Raw genomic sequence first — 22,643 nt, 5'->3', positions numbered from 1 at the left:
GACAGCAGCAGCAAATGGCGTCGGGATCTCGGTCGGGGCGAACGGCGGCAGCAGCAGCTGCAAAAAAAAACCATATCTAAGGTGCATATCTCGCGAAACCCTACCCTCGGCCTCAATCTTCTCTCACTCAGGCCAGATCCGAGCCTCCACCAACCGGATCTGACCTTCTCGAAGTCACTTGCCGCCTGCCTTCCCGAAGTCTCTCGGTGGGGGTGGGTTGAGCTCGCGACTCGAGCTCTCTCCTCCGCTCGCCCTTCGATCCTTCCCGATGTCTCTCAGTGAATGATCTCCGAGCTCGCCTGTGTCGTTCTTCGACGAAGGTGGTGCCCTTTTATAGGCGAGGGAATCCGGTCGACAGAGCTTCGATCGCCGGTCCCCTTCGTGCGCCGAGCGGTTCTCCTCGGCTGAACCGGCGTCCCATCCGAGCTCATCCAACGAAGTGTGCTCGACATTGATGGCGCTCGAGATCTTATCTTCTCCGGCTGACATTGGCCTACTCCCCTCGGCCATAGGCCATCCTTCGCGCTCGTCGTCGTCTTGTATGCGCGTGATTTGTAGAGGCGTAAGGGGAAGAAGAGGGAAGAATGAAGAAGAAGAAGAAAAGAAGGGGGCTGGGCTTTGGGGGAAAATGGCTGGGCCCTGGGCCTGCGTGGAAAAGAAAAAGAGGAGGCTGGGTGCGAAGACCCAGCCCAATGGGCTGCTTCTTTTCTGTTTTTTTTTTTTTTTTTCTTGTTTTTTTTGTTATTTGTTTTGTTTATTATCCGAAAAAGGAAAAATAAAGATTAAAAGAAATTAAAGCCTAATTAATAACCTAAATCAAAATTTAGGTGTCAACAAGTCTCTTCGCTCCTGTTGGGTCGCTTTGGTCGCGTCGCCTCATGGTTATCTTGCCCTAAATTAGGTTTGTTGCTTTGATTTTTTCTCAATTTACCTATTCTAGTGGTGATTGGGGCCTTTTCTGAAGTTGAAGGTCGCTTCGCTTTGGTCGCGTCGCCTCTCTCCAATCCCATCGCCTGCACTCTTCGCTCCGGTTGGGTCGCTTTGGTCACATCGCCCCGTGGTCATCTTGCCCTAAATCAGGTTTGCTGCTTTGATTTTTTCTCAATTTACCTATTCTAGTGGTGATTGGGGCCTTTTCTGGAGTTGAAGGTCACTTTGCTTTGGTCGCGTCGCCTCCGATTGGGTCGCCTCTCTCCGATCCCGCCGCCTGTAGTCTCTTCGCTCCAGTTGGGTCACTTTGGTTGCGTCGCCTCGTGGTCATCTTGCCCTAAATCAAGTTTGTTGCTTTGATTTTTACTCAATTAACATGTTCTAGTGGTGATTGGGGCCTTTTTTTAAGTTGAATTCACCACCTGCAGTGCCATCGCCTTTGATCGCCTCTTTCCGATCCCGTCGCCTCTAGTTCCGTCGCCGCTAGTCACCTTTCTCCAGTCGCATCGCCTCTAGTCGTGTTGCCTCATTGTCGTCTTGCCTTAAATCAGGTCTGTTGGTTTCGCGTGGTTGTTTTGGTGTGGGATTCTAGGATTCTGGGGGGATTTGGGTAAGATGCGGTTCTTTGAATGTGGTGAATCCGTGAATGCATGTTCTTGTTGTGGGGCGTGATTGGTCTTCCTTGCGTGGCTCATTATTAATGGTGAATGCGTGTTCTTGTTGTGGGGCGTGATTGGTCTCTCCTGCTCTGGTTTTTATGTTGCTGGTTAATGCGTGTTTTTGTTGTGGGGTGTGATTGGTCTCCCCTACGTGGCTCGTTGTTGCCGGTTAATGCGTGTTCTTGTTGTGGGGCGTGATCAGGGTGTGTCTCTAAGTAACACATGCATTGGTCATGGAAGATTGAAGGTAGCATGTTATGCCGAAGCATCTTTTGCTGTAGTTTCTTATATTTCTGTGTTTTTTCATTCTCTGGTGAAGTCCTCTAATTCCGAGCTTGTGATAAAGCATTATGTGAATACTAGAAAATCTTAAGTGCATAACCATATTAAAAAAAGAACAGATATGTCAAAACAACAATAGCTTGGTTTTACAAAATCCTTAGCTTTATTGTACATCTCTTATATAATCGATGTTTGTTTTGCTTTCCTAACGACAACTTTATATCAGAGTTGCCACCACAAAGAGAGTGTTCAGACTAGAGAAAGGACATAGAACATACTGCACGTGATTTGTTTACCTTGCTCTTCCCAAGTAAATCCATTCATCAATCATTGAGGAGATGGAAACTGAGACTTTCCATTAAAAATTTGCTATAGATTTCTTCTAAAGAAACAATACCAAACAAAACACTCAAGCATTATAACAATGCTTCGTAGTGGCTGAAAAAACAGCATTAAGGAACAATATATATATATATATATATATATATATATATATATATATATATAGATAAATGGCTTGAGTTCCCAACTTTGGAAGTGAAATTGTCTATGATCTTTCATTTTTCACCTCTCAAGTAAATCCACTAACAATATCAGCTTAGTAGACAAGAATTTTCTCACAAAGTAACCTTCATCTTCATGCTTTTTGTTAAACTTACAGAATCAATGGAAATGTTGAATCTTCCTTCCTCATATCTTCAATGAGTTGACTTGATCTATACATAGCTAAAAGCAGTACACTAAGGATACATCAAAGCACAATGGATGAATGATAAGGAAATTAGACCACTTCCTTCCAATGATCTAGAAAGCATCACGGGATGCATTTCATCCTTTGGAAAATGAAATAGTTGTTGGTGAATGTGTGTTCTTATTGTGTTCTTGCTGTGAGTGCATATCTATTTCATCCTTTGTGTATGTGTGTGCGTGTGCATGAGTAGTTGCAGCTGTCGATGCTCTGTTTTAGCGATAGGCTGTGATAAAGGCTCTGTTTTAAAGAGTAAAACAATATGTTGCACTCTTTTTTTAATTGTCTTGAACTCATATTATGCTCAACTAGTGAAGGATACATGGCATCCCAAAAAGAGGCATTCATCGCAAAGTGTATTGAATCTTTAACCAATTTGTACGTCAGTTTGTTGGTAGAAGAGGTCAAAAAGGGAAATCGCACCTCTTCTACTTTCAATAAAGCAGGGTGGAATTCCATACGGACATAATTCAATAAACGAGCAGAACTTCAATAACTCAAGTACAGTTGAAGAACAAGGTGAACAAATTGAGAAAGCAATATGGTAGTTTCAATAAGTTTCTTTCACAATCCGGATTTGGCTGAGATAATGTGAACAAAAAAGTTGTTGATAATCCAAGTATATGGGAATCGCACATCAAGGTATGCTTTAACCTTTGATCATTTTGAGATCACTATAGATGTACATACAATATGTTTAATTGTATTGCTGATATATGTTATCATTGTGAAAATTGCAGGATAATATTGAGTGGGCAAAATTCAAGAATGATGGGTTTCCTGAATATCCTAACTTGTGTATTGTATTTGGAGATACATATGCTACTAAGGATTATGCAATAGGAAATGCATAAGGTTTTGTGATGTCAGATGAACTTGGCATTGGTGGTGATGATGCAGACGATGGACTAGAGGACGTTGGTGAACACCATCTTGATGAGGGAGTTTTTCCGTCTGACAAAACTCTTACTCCAACTCATGACAAACATAGGATGGATAAAACTCCAAATAGTAAGAGGAGGAGGAGTGAATCATTTGGCATTGCTAGCACTTGCAAAGTCTTACAAGAGATTATCAAGAGCAGGGCTAGTCAATCTGTGAGTGGTTCCATCAACTCACAAGTCACATCACCACCTACAGACCCATTCTCCATATCTATTGTAATTGATCTCCTACTTGCCATTCCTATGTTGGAGCCGGATCTTTACAACAAAGCAGTGGAACGTAGGGGTGTGCAAAATACTTGGGGACCGCCCGGAACCGGACCGGAACCGCCTGGAACCGATGGTTCTTGAGGGAATCAGTTCGGTTCCCGATTCCAATTGTTGAGAATCGGTGGGAACCGGTCCGGTTCCCGGTTTTGTGGGCGGATCCGCCCGCTCGCCCACCCGAACCGGACCGGTACCTTTTTATAATAAAAAAAATACTAAACGAAAGTTATGAAACCCTAATTCGCATCTCATCTCTTCCGGTTTCATTATCTTTGGTTCTCTCTCTGTTTCTTCCTTAGTCTCTTCTATTTGTCTTCGATTCCTCCCCGAGCGTCGACGCCGCCGCTCCTCCTCCGCCACTGTCCACCCCCTCACTCAATCTCTTTGTCTTTGATTCCTCCCCGAGCGTCGTCGCCACTACCGCTGCTCCTCCTCCGCCGCTGTCCTCCCCCTCGCGCCGATCGCCACCCGCCATAGCCGCTACTCCTCTGCGTCTGCTATCCGTCCCCTCGCTACTGTCCGCCCCCTCGCTCAGTCCCTTCGTCTTTGATTCCTCCTCGAGTGTCAACGCCGCCGCCGCTGCTCCTCCGCTGCTGTTGTCCGCCCCCTCGTGCCGGTTGCCTCCCACCACAACCACTGCTCCTCCGCCTCTACTGTCTGCATCAAGATCGGTTCCATGGATCCACCCAGGAACCGGACTGGATCGGCGGTCTAGTTCCTTGGTGGATCCCGATTTCAATTTTTCGGAACTAGTCCTTAGCGAGTGGTTCCCGGTTCTAGGTCAGGAACCGCCCGCCCGGACCATGCACACCCCTAATAGAATGAGCCTGCATTAATCCCACATGGAGGGAGGCTTTTATCAAAACCTCAGTTGACATGAGATATGGGCTTCTCCAATATCTTTAGTGGATGTTAGGAATTGCATGGAGTTTTAGCAAACTATGTTTTTTATGTTGTTGGTTGTCATTTTGTTGTTGAAGATATTGATGTTAAGACTATGTTTTTTATGTTGCTGGTTGTCATTTTGCTGGTTTGGATATGATGGATTGTGTTGAATTTTTATATTTGGTTTGCTTTCATTCTATTACTTACGTTATTGGTTTCTATTGTTTTTTATTTTTATTTTTACATATATCTATATTAATTTTCTTGTATTTGTGTGATGACATAGGTACTATGGAAGATGAATCAAATAGTGTGTCTAATGAAGAAGTAGCAGCAATTGAATATTATATGGATGAGTTTGATATTGACCTAACAATAGGATGGTTATCTCTGGTTATTTTTGACAAGTCTTTGCATACAAGAGAGCTTATTAGGGATAGTAAATTATCAGGAGCCGAATGGGAAAGGGAAATTGTTTACGGACATTCATATAGGATATATGAAGCATTCAAGTTAGAGAGGCATATTTTTCTTAACCTATGTGATTTAATGAAGGCAAGAGGCTGGTTGAAAGATACTCGATATGTAAGGGTAGATGAACAAATTAGGATTTTCTTATCTATGGTTGGTCACAAAAACTCCAATAGAGATTTATGTGAGAGATTTCAACGTTCGGGACAAACAATCAGTAAGTTTTTTACTCTAGTATCGAAAGCATTTCTCGAATTATCAAAAGAAATTGTTAGGCCGCCTTCTTTTGATATTGTTCAAGAAGAGATTCTTCTTTATCCTAACCATGGACGTTACTTTAAGGTATGATTTTTATATCAATTTTACATTATTAAAATATATATAGCCGATAATATGGTCTAACGCTATACTTTCATAAAATCACAGGACTGCATTGGTGCTATTGATGGCACCCACGTTAATGCATCCGTCCCTATATTGTTACAAATCCTATTTAGAGGCAGGAAATTGACTAGCACTCAAAATATGATGTGTGCTTGTTCGTTTGATATGAGATTTACTTTCGTATATGCTGGGTGGGAAGGATCGCCAATGATTGTCGGGTTCTCTCAAAGAAGACTCGAGACTTCTCGATTGCAATTTCCTTGACCACCATCGGGTATTTGCTTTATTATGTCAAGTGATTTTCTTTATAATTGTATAGCTATTGCATATCATAACAAATTTATATATATATTATTGTAGGAAAATATTATGTAGTAGATTCTGGTTATGCAGCACTTCCAAGATTTTTAACTCCATTCAAAGGTGAACGGTATCATTTGAATGAATATAGGGGTAGAACAAGACGGCCCAGATCAGCAAAAGAATTGTTTAACCATAAGCATTCTTCATTGAGAAATGTTATTGAGAGGTCATTGGGGCATTAAAAAATCGCTTCCGAATTTTGAGACACATGCCTCCATTTTCAATTCAAAAGCAAGTATATATTGTAATCGCATGTTGTACTCTCCATAATTATATTTGCGACCAAAACAAGATGGACAAGAACTTTGCCTTATATGGAGATTTGGAGTTATCATTTGGACCTACACAAGACGATGTTGTAGATGATACATTACGTGATGAGGCGGCTGAGATAAACATGATCAGGAAAAATATTGCAAATATGATGGCAAGGGATCATAATATGCAAGAGATTCCATGACTTTTTATTTCTGACTTTTGCGATGTGTTTTTGTTTTTTGGTGAAAACTTTGGCGATGTGTTTATAAACTATTATGAATACATTTCTATTAATAGTATTAAGGTCATCCAATTCTATCTCCATGAGCACAAATGCCATTGAATGTATCATAAATGTGGACAAACAAAAGAAAAGCAAATTGTAAGCTATTGTATAGTTGACACTTCAAGACCTACAAACCGCCATCCGAAGCTTACATCCTATTCAAGAAAGAAAAAAAGCAAAAGAGGAGAGGAAAAACATCTCCCTTCATCAAAATTAGCCAAAACCTTATAAGCTTATGTGAAACACGAAAATGAAATAGTTTGTAATTTGAAAGAAGATGGGTAAAAAGTAGCATCAAGATGGGAAATTCCAACCCCAACCCGACATCCATATCAAGATTACAAGACTAAAATCCCCAAACCACGCATGCACTAGAATTACAATTTTTTTTAAAGAGTAAAAACTTATTCCCAAGGAAATTACTACAAATTCAATATGCCTTGTGCTTTTTTTCGTAATATTTGCTATACCAAACATTAAAATTTGCAAAAAGAAAATATATTAATCTAATAATATTTTGATCTTGTAAATTCTATGTAATATCTAATCTATTCATTTTTCTTATTTATTTTTATTTTTGTAAAAAAAATAAAATAAAATTTGGAATAGAAATTTTGTGTAATTATCAAACAGGTTTATGTTCTTTTTCTATTCCAGAAATAGAAATTTTGTACAGTTATCAAACGGGTTCTTTTGTTCAGAAATTGTTCTCCAGGAACAAAAATAGAAAAGAACTATTTCTGAAAAAAAAAAAAAAAAAAAAACTTCTCCGGAACGAAGCGTTGTCATGCGCAGCCTAAGTTTATATCAACTTTGCTCTGTTCCTTTTCAAAAATAACCGCGATGAGCTCGAACTCCAACATGGCTGCCGTTGGACAGGTGTTGCCCGGTGAATGGACTCGGAGGAAGACACGTTGGAGTCAGAGCTGCAGCCAATATTTTCTCCTTCGAACTGGACAAGTCCAATTTTGATATTTAGGCTTGATGGATTTTTTTCTTTTTTATGAGGGAGCGGATTGGGCTAGTCGTTTATGGGCTCAAATAGAATATTGGATTGTTTTCTCTCTTGGGTTGGGCTTATGGCCATTAGATAAGGGCTTTCAACTACATTAGGCCTAGTTCAACTAGAAGCCCGGAGCCTTGCAACCCAGGCCGGCCCTAGCTTGGGCTGGATCGGAGTATCCGACCCGAGTCTCTATTTTCAATTAAAAATGGGAAATATTAAAAATTAATTTTTTAAACATATTTTAAAAAATTTAAAAATCTGATTTTTGTTTTTGAAAACTAGGGAAAAGCATAATAGTTAGTTTTTTTTTTATAGTAATTTTATCATAAAATGTGTGAAAATCCTTTACAATAATTGTACCCAAAATGAATAATCCTTTAGGGTTCACCATGGGGATTTTCTAGATGCCATTTTCTTTTTCAGAGACATTGCTAGGTTGCCGCTTACGCTTTTCATTTCGATTGTACTTAATTATGCCTTCTTCATATATTGATTATTATTTTCAATTTTAGAATGATTAGAATGAATCTTAAAATTTTTGATAGGTTGCCATAACATTTTGGTTATTAAATAGTCAAGTCTAAGTACTGAAAGGCCGATAATTGTATAACAAGTGTAATCAAGTCCATGAGTCTGAAATCTCTACTTACGCATGCATCAAGATGACACTCCCAGTCTTAACTAGGGTTTCTAGCTAACCCTCAACAATGGCTAATGGTGGCTTCTTTTGAACAGATAGATTAGGAAAACTAATATCATGTGAGATATGAACGGAGAGTTTGTGTTTGTAATTGACAAATAAATACCTCATGTAATATTGATTTTCCAAATCTATGTGTTCAAAATGAGCTGCCACTAGCCATTATTAAGAGTTGGCTAGAAACCCTAATTAAAAGGCGAGTGTGTCGTCTTGATGCATGTTTAGAGGTATTTGTTTGTCAATTACAAACATGGACTCCCCCAAGTTCATATCTCACGTGAAATCCTAGTTAAGATGTAGGCATGTGATCTCGATGCACGCATAACCACATATTTCAGAATAAGAAACTTGATTGCACTAGTTATATAACTAGCGCCCTTTCGATGCCCAAATTTGACTATTTGATAACCAAAGTGTTAAGGCAACCTATCGACAATTTTAAGGTTCATCCTAACCATTCTAAAATTAAAAATAACAATCAATGTACGAAGAAGGTGCAATCAAGTATAATCGAAATGAAAAGTACAAAAAGTAATCTAGCACGTGCCTAAAAAAGAAAAGGGCATCCAAAAAAATCCCTATAGTGAAGCCCTAAAGGCTTATTCAATTTTAGGTACGATTTTTGTTAGGGATTTTCACACATTTTAAGATAAAATTACCAAAAAAAACTTAATTTAAGCCTTTTCCTAGGTTTTAAGCCCAACCCAAAAGAGGAAATAATTTATTAATCTGTTTGAGCCCACAAATGACGAGCCTAAACTAGCCTAAAAAACCGACCCATCAGGCCTAAATACCAAAATTGGACTAGCCTAGTCCAGGGAAGCAGATAGAGCCGAGAAAGCACTCGATCTCCTCTCTCGATCGCCACAATGGCATGGCACCTCTGCGGTTACCCACGCCGACAAAGGGCCATCGCCACAAGCCATCAACAGCTGGCTTGGTCGATCGCTTCTGGCCAGGGCCTCGCGACCACCATTCAACTTAGCCAGCTCGTCCTCCTCTTTTCATGGCTAGGGTCATCGCGAGAAGTCTGGACACAACCGAAGAGCAACTAAACCAGTGCAAAGCATGGGAAAAGGCAAGCAAACCTCTCTTGGATCTAACTCGAGACTTATATGTTAAAGAGGTGGGTGATGTCTAATAAGGGAGACAACCGACTCATTCAGGACTTGAATTCACACTTGAGTTTATAACAATCAACCGACTAAAACCGCCTTACCGAAAAAAAAAAAAAAATCGACTAAAACCGGGTTGAGCGCACGACCGACGAGACCAGCACTTGCGTAAGCTGGACCATGAGGAATCCCAATTGCGAGCTCGAAACAAGGCAAAGACAAAAGGGGTCGGCAGTGCTCCCTACCTGACTTAGTGGCGGCAAACGGGAGATGACCTCAATAACCGGACTAAATCTGGTCTGCCTCACGCCACCGAGCCAGAAACCTTGAGAAATTGACTGGATTGAACCAAAAGAAATATGAAACTCACCAGAAAACTCGAAATAGTGGAAAAGGGAGTTGCCGGTTTGGTGGTGCCGGCTAGGGGTATGTTTGTGGCGAGGATGACCGAGCGAGGCTTAGCCGAGGTAGATCTCAGCGCTCTCTCCTTCTCATTCCGTTGTTATTTATTTTTGTGATCCCACATTTTTTACCCAAATTTTCTCTTAAAGTTGTGACTGTTCGATCCACGCTTCGTACCCTTTCGTGACAACCGCCCGTCTTGATGGGAGACGATGTATAAATAGGAATGTACGTTCATTTCTGAAGGGTGATGACAAGGTCTAACTCAAACTCTCTCATTCAGAATACACCATCAGTACAAGAGTGAATTGGGTAGTAGAGTGTCACCAATTTTGTTTGATTTCAGGTTTTCTGACGAACGCGAACAAGAACAATGGCTGGAGGTTTGTCTTCGATTGATCTTGGCTTTCACATATGAATTATTTTGTCTTACATTTGGTATCAGAGCGTGTTAAAAGCCTCTGCCTTGTTTTGTTAAATTTTGGTGTATTTTCGGTGTATATTCGGGCTTTTAGTACATGAACAGTAACTTGAAGTTTTGAGGCCAAGAGAAATTCGCCGATTCCGGGCAAAATCCGGCGAACCATCCCTCGAATTCGGACCCGTACGGTCGCACCGCCATGAGGAATATTAGTCATGAGTTATTTCGGCATTTCGGTGTTCGCCGGAGGCTAATTGGGCAGCAGAAGTCGCAGTGGTTGAGGATATGTGTTTTGGGAATTTTCTTATGATTTGGGGCTTATTTCTTCGTCATTTTCGCTGAAACTTGTACCCATGTGGTCGTGCCAACGTGCTCTTCAAAACCCACTATTAATTTGTGTATGAAATGGGTTGCCGGAGAAGAAATGGCCGGCAAAACCGTGGCGGAACGGCGAAAAACGGTGAAGAAAACGCTTTTGTTCGCGAGGATGAAGGCACGTGGAGCCCACGCGCGCGCTGCGGTTGTAGGCGTGTGGAATCCACGCACCACGCGCTCTCTCACGCGCGCGGCAGTTGCCAGGCGCGTGCAACGCACATGCCTGCGCGCTGAACCACGCACGTGCTCGGCACACGCCTATCGTCTCCCACCGCGGCTCCTTTTTTACACTTTTGCCCCAAATTTTTAAAATTTTTGCAATCATGCCCTTGGCCAATTTATTTATTTACTGTTCTACCCTTGATGTATTTATTTATTATGTCATTTCATGCATTTTTATGAATATTTTATGCATGAAATTAAATGTCCAATGGTCCATATATTTAATTAATTAGGAGTGGCCACATCATCTTTAATTAATTAAATTATATATTAAAAGCCTCTGGATCATATTTAGAAATGGACATTGATTGTAATTAATTATATTAATATGATGAATTTTATCCCACAAGAATTTTCATTATATTAATATGATTAATTAGGATGAAATATCATATTATTTTTCTTAATTTACCCACAGGGATTAAGAAAATGCATATAGTATGGTAGTTTCTTTGTGAAGTAATTATGAATCTATTTAAATTAAAAACTTAGCCCACAGGTAGTTTTTATGTTATGTGATTCATATTGTGACATGTTTACATTGGTAAAACATGATTTATTTATATTTGCCTCAAATTTTGTGACATAAGCATGATTATTTGATATGCAGTTTCGCAACCCGTGAATTTCTCGAATTTAAGTTTGATGTTCCCATACTTGAATGGTGAGAACTATAAAGTTTGGAAGGAGTCGGTTCTTCTTCAATTGGGGTGGATGGACATTGACTATGCTATAAGGAAAGATGAACCACCCGCTCCCTACCGATTCGAGCACTCCAGTGAGATAGCTTTTTATAACCAATGGGAGCGGTCCAACCGCGTTTGTGCCATGTTTATAAGAGCTAAGATATCTCCTAGTATTCGTGGTTCAGTTGCTCAGCATAACAATGCTAAGGCTTTATTGAAGGCCATAGATGCGCAATTTGAAAGTTTTGAGAAGGCGCATACCATGACCCTGATTATGAAGTTTTCATCATTGAAGCTCACTAGTGTTAGAGGTGTGCGTGAGCACATCATGCAAATGCAGAACATTGCAGCTCAGCTTAAGAACCTTGAGGTTGAGATATCTGAATCATTCCTTGTGTATTATATTCTGAACACTCTCCCACAACAGTATGCACCTTTCAAGATCTCTTATAACACACATAAGATGGTCTATTAATGAACTCATGACCATGTGTGTTCAAGAGGAAGAAAGACTGGTTATGGAATTGGGAGAAAGTGCTCATTTGGCAACACAAGGAAAGAATAAGGGCCATGGCAAGCATAAGGGAAAAGGTAAAATACCTCCTCAAGCTGACATTAAGAAAGAATCCAAATGCTTTTTTGTAAACAAAAGGGGCATATAAGGAAGGATTGTGTCAAATTTAAGGCCTGGCTCGAGAAGAAAGGTAATCTAATCTCTTGTATTTGTTATGAATCTAATATGACTGATGTAAGTCACAACACTTGGTGGATTGATTCTGGATCTACAATCCATATTTCGAATTTCATGCAGGGTTTTCAAAACCACAGGAAGCCAGTGGGAAGTGAACAAAGCATCTATTCATGAAACAAGATGCGTTTGCATGTGGAAGCTATTGGGACATATAGACTAGTTCTCAATAGTGGTTTTGTTTTAAATTTGGAAAAGACCTTTTATGTTCCTAGTTTTTCTAGAAACTTAATTTCAGTTTCAAAACTTGTACCTTTGGGATACTCTTTTAACTTTTCAGATTCAAACTTCTGTTTATCATTTAAATTTGAAATTGTCGGGAGTGGTACTTTGTCTGATGGTCTTTTTCGAATTAATTTACAAGACAATGCCTATTATGATGCGATGCATGTTCATGATAAAGCTTGTATAAAACGATGTGTTGTGAAAGAACATTCCTCTATGTTGTGGCATCGGAGATTGGGACATATCTCCATAGAAAGAATTAAGCGATTAGTAAATGATGGAGTACTCGGTACTTTAGATTTTACTGATTGTGATACTTGTGTGGACTGCATAAAGGGAAAGCAGACTAACAAGACAAAGAAAGGTGCCAAGAGGAGTATAAAAATGATATTTGTAGTTCGGATATGGACTCATGTGGTCAGAAATACTTCATCTCATTTATAGATGATTATTCACGTTATATGTATCTCTACTTGATTCATAATAAGTATGAAGCATTAGATGCCTTTAAGGTATTTAAGGCGGAAGTAGAGAAACAATGCGATAAGCAAATTAAGATCGTGAGATCAGATAGAGGTGGAGAATTCTATAGTAGATACACTGAAGATGGACAAGCACCTGGTCCATTTGCAAGATTTCTTCAAGAGCATGTGATAGTTGCCCAATATACTATGCCTGGTTCTCCGGACCAAAATGGCGTAGTGGAAAGAAGAAATCGGACCTTATTAGATATGGTGCATAGTATGCTTAGCGGCTCCAAACTTCCTAAATTCTTATGGACTGAAGCACTTAAGACGGCAGTGTACATATTAAACCGAGTTCCGACCAAGGCTGTCCCAAAGACACCTTTTGAGTTATTTAAAGGTTGGAAACCGAGTTTGCATCATGTGCGCATTTGGGGATGCCCGTTTAAAGTGAGATTTTATAATCCACAAGAAAAGAAGTTGGACCCAAGGACCATAAGTGGGCATTTCATTGGATATGCCGAAAGGTCTAAGGGATACAGGTTTTATTGTCCATCTCACACCACTAGGATTGTGGAATCAAGAAACGCTAAATTTCTTGAAAATGACTTGATCAGTGGGAGCGATCGATCGAATGACCTTGATTCTAAGAAAGATCATACAGATACTCAACCTTCCACCTCAAGTTTAAGATTGGTTGTTGCTCATAATGCCCCTTCAGTTCAACCAGCTATTGAACAACCAATCGTTGAAATTCCACAACCTGCTGATATTGATCTAATAGATCCAGTTGTTCAGCAATTACCAGAAACTGTTGAACAACCAGTTGAGCAACACGCTCCTCAAGAGAATTTTGATGCAACATTGAGAAGATCTTCTAGAATAAAGAAATCGGCTATTCCTAGTGATTATATTATGTATTTACAAGAGTCTGACTACAATATTGGAGCTGAGAATGATCCTGAAACGTTTTCACAAGCCATGGATGGTGATAAATCCAATTTGTGGTACAATGCCATGAAGGAAGAGATGAGTTCTATGGCATCTAACAAAGTCTGGATTTGGTTGAGTTACGATGGTACGAAGGCCATTGGTTGTAAATGGGTCTTCAAAACTAAGAAAGATTCATTGGGTAACATTGAAAGATATAAAATTAGACTTGTTGCCAAAGGATTCACTCAAAAGGAAGGAATCGATTACACGGAGAACTTTTCTCCTGTATCTAAGAAAGATTCACTTCGTATTGTTTTGGCATTGGTTGCCCATTTTGATATGGAATTACATCAGATGGATGTGAAAACGGCGTTCCTCAATGGAGAACTAGAGGAGGAGGTTTACATGAAACAACCTGAAGGATTCTCCTCTAGTAAAGGTGAGCATTTGGTGTGCAAGCTTAAGAAGTCTATATATGGCTTGAAACAAGCATCCTGCCAATGGTACATAAGGTTCCATGAAGTCATCTCTTCATTTGGTTTTGTAGAGAATGCCATGGATCAATGTATATACTAGAAGGTTAGTGGGAGCGAAATTTGTTTCCTTGTGCTGTATGTGGATGATATACTACTTGCAACCAATGATAAGGGGTTACTACATGAAGTGAAATAATTTTTCTCTTAGAGTTTTGACATGAAAGATATGGGTGAGACATCTTATGTCATTGGCATTAAGATCCATAGAGATAGGCCTCGAGGCATTTTAGGACTATCTCAAGAAACCTATATCAATAAAGTCTTAGAGAGATTTTGGATGAAAAATTGTTCACCAAGTATAGCACCCATTGTGAAGGGTGACAGGTTCAATTTGAACCAATGCCCAAAGAACGATCTAGAAAGGAAACAAATGTACAACATTCCATATGCTTCTGCTGTTGGAAGCTTGATGTATGCTCAGGTTTGCACTCGACCTGACATCGCTTTTGTTGTGGGAATATTGGGAAAATATCAGAGTAATCCAGGTTTAGACCACTGGAGAGCTGCAAAGAAAGTGATGAGATACCTTCAAGGTACCAAAGACTATATGCTTATGTATAGACGGACTGATAACCTGGAAGTGGTCGGTTATTCAGATTCGGACTTCGCGAGTTGCGTTGATTCACGAAAATCAACATCTGGATACATTTTCATGTTAGCTGGTGGAGCCGTGTCATGGAGAAGTGCTAAGCAAACTTTGACTGCTACTTCCACTATGGAGGCTGAGTTCGTTTCTTGTTTTGAGGCTACCTCACATGGTGTATGGTTGAAGAGTTTCATTGCTGGGCTTAGAATTATTGATTCAATTTCTAGACCATTAAGAATATATTGTGACAATTCAGCTGCGGTTTTTATGGCTAAAAATGCCAAAAGTGGCGGTCAAAGTAAACATATCGACATTAAGTATTTAGCCATAAGGGTTCGTGTTAAGGAGAATAAAGTGGTCATTGAACACGTTAGCACTGAATTGATGATAGCCGATCCTTTAACTAAAGGCATGCCACCAATAAAGTATAAGGATCATGTAACTAGTATGGGAATAGGTCCCATCATGTAATTTGTCGTCATATGAACGATTTTTGTTGTATGAAACTCTTATTCAGTTGTAATGTTGATTCTCAATTTTTGTGTACACATTTTGTTGTTTATGAGAATAACATTTATCCTTGGTTTTGGAATAAACATGGAGTTTATTCATTAAGATATGTTGTCACATATAGGCTGACATTAAAGAAATAAGATGCATTGTGATATACGGAAGATATTACTCACTCTTAGAGGACATGTCGCCATGATTCATGTGTTTTGTTTCTTTTCTTTAAGCATAAAGTTTTCGTAGAATTAGTTGAATAATTCGTATGATGAAAATGATGGGATCAAGTGGGAGAATGTTATTTATTTTTGTGATCCCACATTTTTTACCCAAATTTTCTCTTAAAGTTGTGACTGTTCGATCCACGCTTCGTACCATTTCGTGACAACCGCCCGTCTTGATGGGAGACGATGTATAAATAGGAACGTACGTTCATTTCTAAAGGGTGATGACAAGGTCTAACTCAAACTCTCTCATTCAAAATACACCATCAGTACGTTAGTGAATTGGGTAGTAGAGTGTCACCAATTTTGTTTGATTTCAAGTTTTCTGACGAACGCAAACAAGAACAATGGCTGGAGGTTTGTCTTCGATTGATCCTGACTTCCACATATGAATGATTTTGTCTTACATCCGTCTCTCTCAGATGTGCCCTCTTCGAACCACTCTGAACCACCCATAAAATTCCCTTTAACCTCATAGCAACCATGCCTCTCTTTCTCCCTCCTCCTCTATCGCTATTGGCCTGATCTCGACCAAGAAACTCCTCTCAACGTTGCCCTGTCCTTTGCCCTGTGTCATGCACTCTTTTCCGTATGAGCGTGCTTCACTCTCTACAGAGAGCATAAGAGAAAGTGAAGATGAAGGAGGAGGAAAGGGCTGGGCTAGATGGAAAAAAAGAAGAAGAAATGAGTTGGGCCAAGCCCTGCGGGAAGAGAAGGAAAAAGAATGAAAGATGCTGGGCTGGCCCATCTCTGGCCCGGTTTCGCTCTCTCTTTTGTTAAAATAAATAAATACATTATTTTATTCTCTTTTTAATCTACTACTATTAATGCAAATACTCTTAATGGCTGTGTAATTTAATAAAAATTATATTTTTAGGTTTTAATAACCCCTAATTTTTTATACTGTTAAATCCTAAATAAGCATTAAAAAATTTGGTGTCAATAAAAAAGAGAAGCTCTAGAAAGAGAATCTCTGAAGATTGTATTAACTTGTAAGATGAATACACAAAAGGGAAAGTAAATCCAATTATCTGCATTTATTATAAAGGTGTACATTTACAATATTCCGTGCTTCTCGGAATATTCTAGAACACACAAAAAAGACCTAGGACTTTGGATTTTTAAGATTTGTTTGTTTTTCGTAGGTTGGTTATGGTCCTTCGTTAAAAAAACCTCTCGATCGTATTGTTTCCATGGGTTGCGACACATGATATAGAGGCGAGAGATGAACACGTGTACGTATAAGTATCGTTTACCCATGGCAAGTGCAAATGAATTATTTTTCATTTTAAAAATATGAAAGAAAAAACATTTTCTTGGTCAATCTAAAGAGCTGGCGGTTTGTGTTTGCTTATGATAGCTGTACAGCAAATTTGTTTTAAGAATTTGATTTCTGTTATCACGTTGAAGAATCCGTTTATTAATTTAAAATAAGTCTGATCATGTTGGCGTTTAATCTAAAATAAGTTCAATCGTGAATTTCTTGACTCGTTCGTTAAAAAATAACATATAAAAAAATGATATATATATATATATATATATATATATATTTTAAGTTCTATTCACATTGCGATTTCATACTTATTCTAGATATGAACTTAACAGCATATGATAACACAGTTGACAAAATAAATCTATTGTATTATTCTAAAAAACACAGACCTCTTTTTCCATACTGATAAATTTCCGAGAAAACTAGTAGTGTTGGAAAAACATGTATAACAACAAGAACTTGAATTCTTGCTAAATTGGTTACCGATACTTTCATGAAACAGAGGTTTTTTTTGGCTATTTACACATGTAACAACAAGAACCTGAATTCTTGCTAACTTGGTTACCCCGATATTTCCATGAAGCTACTTAAGTTTTTTGGCAATTTACAAAGTACCAACTTCTCATGTCTGTTAGTTCCGACCGCGACCTGCTTGGGTTGCCTGGCTTTCAGAAGCTCAAATTGGTAAGCCGACCGTGGTTAAGGATAGCACCCCCACCTGTAAAAATCCCCAGCTTTACCTGCGAAAGGGAAAGCGCTAAAGAAGAAGGTCCCGAAACGACGCGGGACGGCGTAACATTGACTCTACTGAGCAGGGCATCTCTCTCTCTCTCTCTCTCTCTCTCCTTCCTCCGCGCTCCGCCATTTCCCTCCGACACCGAAGGGCCGAGGTCGCCGATCGAGGGATGCAGGAGGGGCGATCGGCGGCCCGTTCGGAAGCGTAAAAAGTCTCTCCCTTTCGTTCCTTCCTTCCTTCCTCCGGTTGTTTCTGCTTCTCTGTCTTGTAGCTACGCTTTTGATTAGGGTTTTGCGAAGTTATGGTTGTCGGTGCTGCTCCGCGGATGCTCCTTTTACCTTTTTAGTGCGGTTCTCGATCTGGGTTTGCGTTGAGAAGAGTTGGGTTCCGCTGCATTTTGGGCTAGTTGGGGGATAGGATTCAATTCACCCTCCAAGTTTTGAAATTCATGCTTAAGACTGCTTGGATTGATCATTGATGGTCGAGTCCGAACCGGGGAATTTCTGGGATGATCTTATTTTTCTACGATATTGGAAGGAGGATCGAGACATCAGAGTCAATTCTAGATTTGATTAACTTTGCACTTGAATGGTTCTCCAGTCATGAGGACGAGGGGGATGCACAATACCTATGGTAAATTGAAAAAATGCATGGGATTTGGATATTTAGTATTTAGCTGTGCCTTATGGAATTGGAATGCATCTTTTCCCCTGTTATTTTGTTGTTGCTGATTGTAGTGAACTATTTAACAAGAGAGTCCGGAGACTAGGAAATGATGTGTTCAATTTCATGCGCAGGTCGTATGAGAGGTTGCTATAAGGATGTCAAGGCCGTGGCTCCTTGTTTTCCTGCTTTTGCTCATTGTGTTTACATCTCAGTTTGAGTGGAAGCAGCAATTCGGTAATGAGAATGACCTGACTCCAGACAAGTCGCAGAAGGAGCAATATGTTTCTGAAAGGGAAGAAACCGTGAAAGAAAAGGTTAGGACTCTATTAATGCCTCTCTTGCACTTGTGTGTTTGACATTCTCCTATCTTTACAGAGGACGATTTTCTCCGCTTGTTTTGCAATTATATATCGTAAGAATCTTCTTTGTCTCAATTTCAGGTAGAAATGTGCTAAAGTGCTTTCTTTTCATACAATTACTTGTGCTATTTAAGTGGCAAGCTTCGCTCGATGCCACCACCTGCTTGACCTCCAACCCACGAGACCTCCTAGCCTGGGTAGTTCCCTATATGCCACCACTTTAACTATGAAAAAAGAAGGATTGCATATGTGATAAAGTCTTGGTTATGGGAACTTCAGTTGAATATAGGTTTACGGAATGTTTAGAAATCCTCTAAGACCTACACTGGAATAATCCTGATGATGAGTACAAGGTAGATTCTGGATGATCAGTTTGACGTACCTTCAAGGAGTGAAAAATAGCACAATTCTTTTTCTCAGGAAGAGGGTAAAGCAAACATAGAAAACCTATTAAGCAAAATTCTGTCTTTTGGCTGTTGAAATAACCTTCGTTCCCACATAGTAATGGTTTGGTAAGGTATAAACTAAAGCAAACCAGGGACAATCATTCCCCATTAGTAATATTCATGTCTCAGGAAGCCCATTTTGTTTTCCAGCGAACCACCAAATGCACTGTGTTTTCTTTTGATGCCATCAAGTGAGAAGAAGACTGACGCTGCGTTTGCAAGAATTTATAAGCCTTGAACACCTCAATTTGGGTTCTGTTAGTGACTTTCATATTAAGGATTCATCTGTCTCATTCCTATCAAAGCATAATGGAACCACTCAACACTATTTTGTCGCAATTATTGCATTTTTTTGTGCTAAGAAATAACGATCTCAGAAGCTGCTCGTTGCCACCAGTAATGAAACAGCATTCTCAAAGTGTTAGAAGCTCTGGCATAACTCAACCTGTAAATTTCCTTCCCTAACATAAGTCAGTGGTTGATGCATTGTCTCTCGATGGTCATTTCTTTATTGGCGTATATCCATGCATCCACTGGATTTTGTGGTGGATCTCTCATTGATAGCTCTGGCACCTAGCAGGGTGATCTGGACATAACATAGTTGCTCCATTTTCTTGGCCCAAAATTGAATACTAACGGTCATTAGTCTTTTCCCTTTTTTGTTAGGAATGGATTTGTGTTTGCTTGGCTTTTGCTTCCTTTTTCTTGTTTTATTTTTAGGGCAATGACTTTGATGAGGAGTGTTATAAGTTTTTTTTTTTTTCTGTTCCCACTCCCAACTTGGGCACATGCATGTGCGCACTTGATGAAACTCTTGGATTGGGGTAGATGAATGTATGATCCTCTGTTTTTTTTTGGTTGATCCACAAGTAGCTTCCTGTGAGTTCGTGGTGTATTGTGCTAACTTCCTTCCAATTCTCTGTGTAGTGAAGTATTGTGTCTGTAATTGCATGTCTTGACACAACCATGTTTGTCACTTGCCAGTCTGTATAGATTGTGTCCAAGACAAATGAGAATGTCAGCTCAGGTTGTGCGCAAGCTTGGTATTCCAAACATATCAAAGCTGAGTGCACATGAGGGGTTGGTTATTCATAATTCATTGCCTTAATGTGTGGGGTGTAAATGGGCTGTTCAATTTTTTTCTGAACTTTGTATTGAATTGAGCTGAAGTTTTCAAGCAGGGATTCAGCACTTGAAACCCAGAACTAAACTGAATGTCAAGGACATAGATAGTGTTAGAAAGTCCTATTCGAGAGTTTAACTTGTTAGGTGGAGAGAGATTACATGAAAACAAGGCCCATTGAAACTCTGTATTCAACAAAAGTGCGGTAACACTTTAGCGCATGCAAAGTGGAATATACAGTTTGGAAGAATCATGTGGAACCGATGGATGGGAATCACAGATGCGAAATAGACATGGGACATGAAGGACAATGAATGTCGTGTTAGAAAGCTCCACCAAAAGCTTAGGTGCAGGAAGACTACCCAGTGAAACTCTGTTTTCAAGTGTTTTGAGATAATGCTTTAAATACAAGAATTGATCAAACCAGTTTAGTCCTTTGGTTTGTGAGTTTTGATCAGTTTCTCCCCTCCCCTGGCCTTTCCCTTCACATTTTCCTTTCAGCTACTTTGTTCTATGACAAACAAACCCTTCATTGCTGTCTACTAGTAGGAGATAGACTCATATCTTTCCAACTTAAATAATGCCTTTCAACTAGTTTTGGGGACTGTTTGTTTCTGGAAGCTGTCTTTTGTAGTTAGCCAATCAACATAATGTCATAGAGTGGAGATTAAGGATGACTAGCAGCCATGTGAAGAGGATGAAAAAGAAGGCAAAGCCTGAATTGGCTAAGCAAAGGAAGGACTCTACAAAGGCAAGTGCTACAAGACCCTACTATGACGATGAATTAAGAGAACTGAGCTAAGGTAGAAAAGAGAAGAAGAATGACAGGGTGTAGAAGATGATGGCCATGACAGACGAGGTGTGATGTGCGGTTGTGAGTTTTGGGTGTTTTCAGCTTCACTGGTTATGGTTTACGTATCGTAGAACTGTGAAGCTAAGGACATGGGACCTTTTTCTTAATAGGTTAATCTGTGCAGCTCTGGCAAAAGGGTTTATCAAACTGATATTCTACAATTTAAATAGGCCCAGAAACTAATCAGGCTGGGGGGAAACCGACTTTTTGGGGTCAGTGCAGACTGTTCAGTTTGGGCTTTTGTGTTTTTCGGGCATTTTGAATCCCCTATGATTGTGACTCCAGGTATCATCTTTTGATATTCTCTTTAGAAAACTTGGGAGTGTGCTTGCTATCCATTCTGTTCTCTTCCTTTCATGCTTTTAAATAGCAAGAGCTGGGCGTCATTAGCTTTCTCTTTTCAGCAAAAGCAAGGTTTGATTAGTTGAACCGTCATGGAATGGTTAATGTTATAGAGAGAGTACAAATTTCTTATGAACCTTTGGTCCATAGTAACAGAGTTTATTTTGAGAACCATAGCCTACGTTAAATAGTGCTGTTGCTGCTTTATATGAAGAAATGATGATGTGTACCTGACCTTGTAGCTTCACCTGAATTACTAAATTTAGAACCACTACACTTGGTACTGGGATGGCATTGTATATGATTTAATGGACGACATTATTTGCTCTCTGGTCTTTTCATCCAATATAGCCTTGGTGCTATAGATTGTGTGATTTATTAGAGGAAATACTGACCCCATGAAACTCTTTACTTTATAATTTCATGTTGATTTGTTCTTATGTTGTACTGTATCAATCAATTATTCCATTTGGCAATCGCTTTTGTCTTGGTTGACTTGTAGTGTGATTGAAGTATACAGTCGATCTCCTCTTGAAACGGTGTACGCTTAGCTGTGGAAATGGGACATTAAAATCTAATGTTAGTTGACTTGACCTTTGCTTGAACTTTGTGACAGATTATCCTCTCTCAAGAGAAAAATATTCACAAACTCAATGAGCTTGTTCAAAATCTCCGCCAACAGCTGCATCAGTGTAGGGGCGAAAATGATAGCAGTGGTCCTTTAACAGAAATACTGACAGAGCTTGATCGGCATCCAATCTTGGAGGACTAGTCATGTAACATTACTGAGCTTTAAGGTTGTAAGTAACTAATTTATGTATTTCTATAGAAGCATTTTGTATGAGCTTGATATACCATGCCATCATTGGAGTTGACTGATGCATGCCTTCTTTGCTTCCACAAAATCTTTATGTTAATCACATTCATTAATTTTTGGGTCCTCATCTTGCTAAGCAATCTTGAGGGTGATCTGTGGTTTGACTCCGGTTATTTTGATTCAAGAGATCTATTTTTCTGTTTTTAGTGAACAGGTTTGAATATAGCTAGTTTATAAATGATGCAAGATAGTAGAGCTGCTCCATTGTTTCGTTTAGATGAAAAATGTCAAGCTCTTCTTATGCTATTCAGTTTATCGTTTGACTACTACTTTGTTGAGTGGGAGCAGTTGAGTATTAAAGTCCCCCTCATTTAGATGAAAAAAGGTTAAACGCTGTTCAT

The 22,643-nt window shown here is 39.5% G+C and overlaps 1 protein-coding gene across 2 annotated transcripts; it reads left to right on the top strand.

Annotated features, from left to right (window-relative positions):
- Window positions 1-17,537: 17,537 nt before the first annotated feature.
- On the top strand, window positions 17,538-22,415 carry LOC104426065. Of its 2 annotated transcripts, none has more exons than XM_010038998.3 (3): window positions 17,538-17,847; window positions 18,434-18,616; window positions 22,042-22,415. In XM_010038998.3, the coding sequence occupies exons 2-3, from the start codon at window positions 18,458-18,460 to the stop codon at window positions 22,195-22,197; spliced, it is 315 nt and encodes a 104-aa protein (XP_010037300.1). In that variant the 5' UTR covers window positions 17,538-17,847; window positions 18,434-18,457; the 3' UTR covers window positions 22,198-22,415. The 2 variants fall into 2 exon arrangements, with proteins under 2 accessions (XP_010037300.1, XP_010037301.1); XM_010038999.3 differs by lacking the exon at window positions 17,538-17,847 and adding an exon at window positions 17,872-18,269.
- Window positions 22,416-22,643: the final 228 nt, after the last annotated feature.

Source organism: Eucalyptus grandis, chromosome 11 (assembly GCF_016545825.1).
Source record: "Eucalyptus grandis isolate ANBG69807.140 chromosome 11, ASM1654582v1, whole genome shotgun sequence".
Lineage (NCBI taxonomy): Eukaryota > Viridiplantae > Streptophyta > Magnoliopsida > Myrtales > Myrtaceae > Eucalyptus > Eucalyptus grandis.
The sequence above is the reverse complement of the archived record's forward strand: the minus strand, read 5'-3'. Positions and strand labels throughout refer to the sequence as shown.